Source organism: Pinus tabuliformis, chromosome J (genome assembly GCF_031772625.1).
Source record: "Pinus tabuliformis cultivar Carrire ecotype Pingquan chromosome J, CPIR1, whole genome shotgun sequence".
Lineage (NCBI taxonomy): Eukaryota > Viridiplantae > Streptophyta > Pinopsida > Pinales > Pinaceae > Pinus > Pinus tabuliformis.
In genome coordinates, this window is record NC_142295.1 from 498,102,061 (window position 1) to 498,110,931 (window position 8,871).

General features: G+C 29.5%; 1 protein-coding gene across 1 annotated transcript; it reads right to left on the minus strand.

The window, feature by feature from the left end:
* Positions 1-5,557: 5,557 nt before the first annotated feature.
* LOC149227969 (dehydrogenase/reductase SDR family member FEY-like) lies at positions 5,558-8,053 on the minus strand. The gene is made up of 8 exons (XM_089375609.1): positions 7,701-8,053; positions 7,465-7,588; positions 7,266-7,383; positions 6,676-6,815; positions 6,466-6,567; positions 6,164-6,256; positions 6,003-6,063; positions 5,558-5,910 (listed from the first exon to the last, which is right to left on the minus strand). Exons 1-8 carry the CDS (start codon positions 7,865-7,867, stop codon positions 5,603-5,605), a joined length of 1,113 nt encoding a protein of 370 aa, XP_089231735.1. The 5' UTR covers positions 7,868-8,053; the 3' UTR covers positions 5,558-5,602.
* Positions 8,054-8,871: the final 818 nt, after the last annotated feature.

Below are 8,871 nucleotides of genomic sequence, written 5' to 3' on the forward strand. Positions count from 1 at the left end.
GAGGAACTTAATGCAGTTGTGCTTATGGTTCAACTACTTTTTTATTTGTCTAGCTTTAGTGGGTCTTATATCACGATGGAAATGTGTGTCGATAGTTTAGTAAAAATCATAGATCGAATTTTTTTAATGGATGTTTTTTTCATGAAATATTGTTTTTTAAATTTTAAAGCAATGTGTATGGTTGTAAAATGTATTAATGTGATGTTGCAAGATGCATTAATGTAAAAGGTTTATTTTACAATTTAGTACTAGGGAAATATGTAAGTATGTCATGTTCTCAAAAAATAACAATTTTTTTTTTAATTTCAACCCAAAAAAAAAAAAATAACTATATAAATAATTAATTAAAAATTACTGAGAGGCTCATTTTACAATTCATTGTGAGGGACGTGTAAGTATGTCATTGTCCTCAAAAAATAATAAAAATGTTTATTCCACAATCTAGTATAAGGGACGTGTAAGTATGTCATTATCCTCAATAATGTCAACGAAAAAAAATTAAAAATTAAATAACCATATAAATAAATAATTAAAAATAAAAGAGAGATTCATTTTACAATCCAGTATGAGGGACATGTGTAAGTATGTCATATCCTCAAAAAATAATAATCAATAATTTTAACTAATGTCAACCAAAACAAAAACAAAAAAAACAAAAATTAAATAACCAATTAAAAATCACTGAGAGGCTCATTCTACAATGTAGTATGAGAGACTTGTAACTATGTCATTGTCCTCAAAAAATAATAAAATTAATTTTACCTAATGTCAACCAAAACAAAAATTAAATAACCATATAAATAAATAATTAAAAATAGAAGAGAGGCTCATTCTACAATCCAGTATGAGGGACATGTGTAAGTATGTCACGTCCTCAAAAAATAATAAAAATAATTTTAACTAATGTCAACCAAAAAAAAAACAAAAATTAAATAACCATATAAATAAATAATTAAAAATAGAAGAGAGGCTTATTCTACAATCCAATATGAGGGATGTGTGTAAGTATGTTACCTCCTCAACAAACAATAAAATTATTTTTCACTAATTTCAACCAAAAAAATTTAAATAACCATATAAATAAACAATTAAAAATCTATGAGAGGCTCATTTTACAATCTAGTATTTCACTTTCATTCTACTTGGTTCTTTGATATTTCACTTTCACTCTTCAAGTAATAAATAAAATATTTCCATGTCTATCTTAAATAATATAATTTTATATAACTTTATAGAGATAAAGTTATATATATATATATATATATATATATATATATATATATATATATATATATATATAGATATATATATATATATATATCTCGAACTTAAATAAATTGTTTGAATATCCATATTAACTAATATATTTCAATATGAAGTCTCTCTCTATTATGTGTGTATTAATGTTTAACTTAGTAAAATATTTCAATACTCCAAAGGAAAAAGTAATTAAAGATAAAACAATGTAGTTACTTGTTAATAAGAGAGAAATGTGTAACTCATTCAATTTTTAATATAAAATATTAATAATAATAAAATATTCAAAAATATAATATAAACAATGAAAAATTACCACTCTAAATTTATCTTAATCACATATTTACTAAATATTAAAAAAGATTAAATCTATTAGCATGTAAATCCTTTTTCAAATTTAAAATTTAATTTCTTTCAATTCTTGATAAATCTATAATTAAAATAAATCTATACTAATTTATATATTTAATGTGCAAAATATAATAATTTTTTTAAAGTATTATTATTTATAATGCATTGAAATTTATAAGTGTTCCCATGTAAATGTTATCATAGATTATGGGTGTCTTTGATTATTTCTAAATATATCAAATAGAAAAGCTCTATTAAAACCTTTATCATCTTACTTCCGCTTAAAAGTTTTACTAAAATTATAGAAAAAATAACATTTCTACAAAAATATATTTACTTATAATTTTTAAAATATGTATTGTTTTATTTTATTTATTAGTTAAATATTTTAACATCTATGGTTATATTTTTATATTATTTTATTTATTAGTTAAATATTTTAACATCTATGGTTATATTTTTATATTAAAAGGAAGAAGTGTTTGACTTATATTTTTCTCCCTTTGGTAGTGTTAAAAATGAAATTAATTGACTTGCACTCCTTATAAGGTTGGAAACTTTAAACTTAAATAAAAATTTTCTCCCTTTGGTAGTGTTAAAAATGAAATTAATTGACTTGCACTCTTTATAAGGTTGGAAACTTTAAACTTAAATAAAATTTAGACACTATTGAAGTAGTAGTATTTATATTATTTTTATTTTTTATTTATTTATTTTTTCAATTAAAATGTGAAAAAGTTTATCTTGCAGTAGTATTTATATTATTTTTACTTTTTATTTATTTATTTTTTAATCAAATTATGAAAAAATTTATCATGTCTATGGTTATTAGTCTAATATAATTTCAAAGTTTAATGTACATTTGTATTATTATGTGTAAATAAAACTTAGTCACTTGAAATAAGTCAGTATTACTTTTAATATAAGTCAGTATTATTTATAATAAGTAGATTTCTATTTTTATGAAATGTTTCTAAATCTTGAGTTATTAACATGTTTCTTTATGTTTGAGAAAGGAAAAAAATAAAAATAGAAATTTAACCAATTAAAAATAATTTATGGCCATAAAATTAAAAAAAAATGATTATAATTTAAATACTATTTATAAGGAAGTTAATGTTACTTATCACTCAGATTTTACTCTCTCTCAAACATAATAAAAAAAATTAAGATCATACTCTTAAATCAAACAATAATTTCAATTTAAATAATGTTTACAATAAAATTAATATTTCTCATTAGTAAGAGACGAGATTACAATAATAAGATCATGTACTTTCTATTCATATTTAAATTTTAATTCATATATTTACCCAATACTATTTTAATTATAATTTAATTATAACTATATTATATTACATTCTTTTTATTTCTTTTAATCTATTTCTATTACAATTTGAGAGAGACTAATGGTTAAGAGTGTGTGTTTCCTCCCAAGAGGTCATGGGTTCAAAACCAGAGGGGTAGAGTATGTATGCCTTAGCAGTCAAATCCTCATGTGGAGGTGGGTTTCTTGTCCCCCCTAACTTTCTTGTCCCATGAACAAAGGGGTCTCATACACCAATTTGATGGGTTTCTTGTCCTAGGAACAAAGGGGTCTCATACACCAATTTTATAGGTTTCTTCTCTCACTAACCAAAAAAATCTCATACACCAATTTAATGGGTTTTTGGTCCTACAAACAAAAGAGTCTCATACACCAATTTAGTCTCTGACTTGACCATAACCTTAAAAATATAGTCTCTGACTTGATAAAATTATAAAATTGGAGTACAGTGATATGGGGTTTAACGGTAAGTTTCGTTGGGTGAAACCCACGAGACGGAGGTTCAAATCTCGTTGAGTACATGGCCTGTTGTGTCTTGGCTAGAAGAGTAGGCGACCCCAGAGTGGACGTCTGTGGGCCTGCCCAAGATAACTCTCACCAGTTAAAAAAAATAAATAAATAAATTATAAAATTGGAATCTGCCCCTAAATAAATATAGATATAAAACTAAAAACTAAATTATTCTAAATGAATTAAAAAACTACTTATTTATATATAATATTAATAACTACTTATTTATATATAATATTAATATTGGTTAGGTCACTTCCTCATTCTCTGTTTCATATAACCCAATATATTTAACATAATTATTATTTATATAATAATTTTTAAAACTACCTTCATTTTATCACGATAGCCTATGATATGGGCAACTACCAACCTTTTCGGGGGTCGCCTCTCTTCCATTTCCTCGTTCTCCGATCACTTAATCATGAAGAAATATCTATCTGTACTTCCCTGAGATCCATAAATATTAGAATTTAGCAGTTTGCTCTATTCTAAACGTTAAAATACAGAAGCATGCAAAAAGATAAAACTGTGATGATTCACTGTACTTCCCTGCAATGCGCCCTTGAGTCTGGTTAATTTATTTTAATATGTAACGTGATGAGTCTAGGTATTGGGAAATGGATCACATACAATATGAAATTACGTAGCAGTTCAATGAATCGTATTCATGATCAGACTGATACTACTGATATTGATATTGATATTGGTACCCTCTACAAAGGCGCAGCATGATTTGACAGGATCCTGAACACAATTATATATTACAAATTGTGACACCCTGTACATTACAGGATCCGTATTCCTGTGCATGAACATTACGTCAACACAGAGTACAGAGGGTTAGGCTTGTAATGGGAGTTGTCTTGACTTTTCATTGAATTTGATGAAGTAACAGTTTGAATTTTATTACAGAGGATTAGGATTGTAATGGGAGTTGTCACGATTTTTCATTGAATTTGTTGAAGAATTTTATGATGATTTGGGTTAGGTTATTGTAATCGGATGAAATGATATATTAATTTTTGGATATTAAGAGGATTGAAAATGAAAAATACATTTTTTTAGATTTTTTATTTATTAAGAAGATTGAAGATGAAAAATGCAGTTTTTATGGTTTTTCCTATAGTAAGAGAGTTGAAAATGGAGATAGCACTCTCCTAGATTGTTCATCTATTAAGGAGGTCCAAGATTAAAAGTGCACTCTCTTAGATCGTTCATCTGATGTTTTATATTTGTTTTAGTTTTCAAAATATTCATAACGCTATCAATTTTCTTGGTTTTTTAAGTAAAACTATGATATTGGAAACACTTCTCACTTCTTTTTTTTAAGCATAGAAATAAAATTTTAAAAAATTAGTTTACTAGTACAACCACGTTAAAAATATTAATGTGGTTGATATAGCATAAAGTTTCATAAATATAACCAGAAAACTATTACAATATGAAGAACGCTTTACTAATCCAATAGATGTTAGTAGATGTTAATCATTATTCAAAAGTAGAAATAAAATGTTACAGAATTCAAATTAATTTCTTATTTTCTTATCAATAAACTATATTGATTTTAAAAAATGTTACAATCAATATATAATTGTTTTAATGGGGAGTTGTTAATTGTGATTAAGGCACTCTCCAACCCAATATGGAAGAGATGTTGTAATAGCTTGTATTGTTATATAAATATTTTGACTAAATAAAATTATATAAAATAATAAAATTATTATTTATAATTATTAACTGTTACCAATTAACCTAATTTAAATTCATTAAAAAAAAAAAGCAGCAAAGCCAAAAGGATCATATTTTTGGAGATACAAATCTTAATTAACCTAGCTTAAATTCATTAAAAAGAAAAAAAAAAACAAAGAAAAAGCATCAAAGCCAAAAGGATCATATTTTTGGAGATACAAATCTTTTTATTAAAAAATAAAAAAGTGATATTTTCATAAATTTGAAATTAAAAAAAAATCTAAGTTAAAATTTGTGAAAATAATTAATAATAAATATTTGTAAAAATAATTGCCAAAAACATTTTTATACAATCCATTACAAAATGAAGTTTTCTACCGCGCGAATCCATTTACAATGATCAAATTTTGCACCATCTCATTATCAAAATCTAATTTTCATTAACAAACATGTTGAAAATGAACGTTATCTACACATAGAGTGCTCTCTTGAAAAATCTGAATCCAGTAGAGTAGTGGGCTGATTGCAAAAATCTGCAATGTCAATGGTGTCAGGGGAAACACCCAGAAGCCCTAGTGTTTTATCCCACACTTGGAGAGCAACGGTCCAGTCGTTTGCTCGCCTGCAAATTTTTGCTGGTTTGCAATCATATCTGTAATATGCAAACTTAGTACTGGTATCCCGATTGTCCTCTCCACCAATTCTATGATTCTCATTAGTATCGTTTCTGGGAACGTTTGCAGTTGTTGCGCAGAACAAAACACTTCGTGCTCCTGTTAATGGAAATCAAACCCATGAGATCACAAATTCTCAGGCTGGTGAAATATGGGAATTGTTAGACTATATATGTGGGGGAAAGAAGTACCTTCTGCAGGATCAAATCTCCAGAAGGATTTGTTGCTGTAATGAGTTGCTATAACTCCCAGCTGTATGATCCACAATACAATCATTCAATTTCTGAAACAAGACTTGATGTAGAAAGAAAACATAGAAATAAATTTCATATTGTAATGTTGTGGAACAAACCAGATTTGTACTAACAATTCCTGGATGAACAGCTATCACATCGATTTCAGCATTGGCTGGAAGCTTGCTGGACAGTACTGAAAGGAACATCAACTGGTACATGAACAGGCAAATTAATAAGTAAACATTACAGTCAAGAAGTATATGTTTATGGCCCAGGGTTGTAACCAACCCATAGTGGCAGGTTAAGTCTATCAGTACTGTAAACCTTTAAAGAACCCAAAACGTTTACCCTGAGATTTGCCCTAGTAACCTACTTACATTGGAATGTAACAGGAGTACAAAGTCATAGTTTTACATACGTGAGCAAGCTTGCTTGCACCATAAGCAGCAATGCAGTTGAAACTATTTTTCTTCAACTTGAGATTGAGATCCTGAGGGTCTACTACTCCGCAATGGTGAGCCTGGACACATTAATAATAAAGATATGATGATCATTAAACCTTAGGAAACATTAAGCATGACTTCATGAAAATTACAGAGCAGGGTACCAAGGTTGATTAATGTCATACCACAGAGTTTACATTAACAATTCTTGAAGCACCTCCAGCTTTGAGAAGTAAAGGTAAGAGGAGGATTGTTAGGAGTGCAGGTCCCAGATGATTTACTTGCATGTGCTGTTCGTTGCCATCCCTAGAGAACTGTTGTGGCTCTGCAAGCATGATATATTAGTTTATCAAATCACAGTGTTGTATGGAAAATTTTAGAGGTTAAGTGCAGTCATTTGTGAATGTTTTGAAAAGTTTCTTAATCAGAATCAGAAACAGAAAAAATTCTTAACAGTACTAAAAATTTTATGAATTCTGAAATTATTTAGACTGTTATTTTTCAATCTCATGAATGCTCAAAAATGTTAGGATCGTTATCGTTAGTTTAAACTTGACTAAGTTATTAGCAATTTTCAAGATCTAAGTTTATGATAACCCATGATTTTTCTATAGTATTTTTGTGAAATAAAACAAAAAAAAATAAAATGATAAATTAGTCAAAGTGACCAGTGAAATCCCAACAATAATATCTTTAAAAACCACCACTCCTCTTGATGTCTAGTGATCCTAACCAAAAGATATGTCTTCAACTAATGATTCACATATATGCATACCTCCCATTCTGTAAATTCCAGCATTGTTGATGAGAATGTGAAGGGGAGCTTGACGGGACACCAGATTGGCAGCAAAGGATCTTACTGATGACAATGACATGAGCTCCAGTTCCATGACCTGCTGAGCATGGACTTATATTAGACGAAGCCAAGTGATATACTAGAGCAAATCAAGATTATAGTTATAGCGAGCCCATACTTCTATGGACAGGGGATCCCTGTTGGCTTGCTTTTGTTGTCGCTGCCATTCCTGCGCAAGCTCTGAAGCAATTTTCGTGTTACGACAGGCCATGATAACATGGGCACCAGCCATAGCAAGCTCTCTGCAATTTCAAAAAAAAATACACCCCAAATAAGCCAAAGGTAGAGTCTTGCAAAAATGTGTGTAAGTAGTCTTACAGAAATGTGTAGAGTATATATAGGCAACAAATAGACCTTGCAGTATGTAGCCCGATTCCACTGGTGGCCCCTGTAACAACACAGGAGACATATTTAAGGTTTGGGAGGGGGATATTTGAAGGCAAATGGGAAGCAAAGAGCTTCTGACACAATGCATCCTTTGCCATTTCCCAAATACCATTCATCAACACCTTCCAATTCATCTTTTTACAGGCTTCTGATTCCAGATACCTATGACTGGAGCTGAATTTTCTCAAATACCTATGACTGGAGCTGGATTTTCTCAACGTCGATCGATACCCACAATGCTCTACGAAGAGGGGGCAACCCCAAATCCCATATTTATTGGAATTCCGAAAGATGTAAAGACAAAGGAGGTTGAGCAAACATGCCAGGCAGGCCACGATTATAAAACACACCTAACTAAGAATTTAGTATTTGGCATTGTCACCTGTGGTTCCCAACAGCAACTGGCAGAAGCTGGAGGAGTCAGAGTCAGGACAAGGGAGGAAGTTAATTTTGTATTTCTTGTAGTAAAAGAGTTTTGTTTTCAGTCATAAATTAATTTCAGGCGGAAGCAGAATTCTATCCAATCATGATTCAAAATCCATGTACGGTGAACAATGTTATTAGAGCCTGGCAAAAATTTTAACCACAGGACAGGAAAGTTTTATTATGATACATGTCTATACCTATGCTCCATCATCTTAATTTAGATTATAGTTCATGTTTATATTTATCCTCGTCATCTTTATCTAAATTGTAGGTTATTTTTGGGAATATCTCATAAATTTGATAAATAAGAATGAAGTTAATTGTTTGATTTAGCTATATCACTGAAATTTTTTTAACTTAGGAAACTGAAGGATCAACCCACAAATAGAAGAAGAATGATCAACACATAGAGAGATGCTATCACCAAGATTGTGGGAGGCTCAGACACCCTTGAGATAGTTTTTAATTCCCCCAAAGTGGCTTCCATCCTCAGCCCCTTCCAATGAGGTTAGAACCGAAGACCTGGCTAGGGCTAAACCTCACTCGGACCAGCTGATCTACACCTCATGGGTTAGTTCATCACCAAATATTACTAAATCTGCAATCTAGTTAAGTTCAACCCCAATGCCCTATACAAACTAAAACAAAGTCAATTGACTTCACTCCAGTCCATCACCAAAATATTGTCTATGTCTATCCTGGACCATCCTTA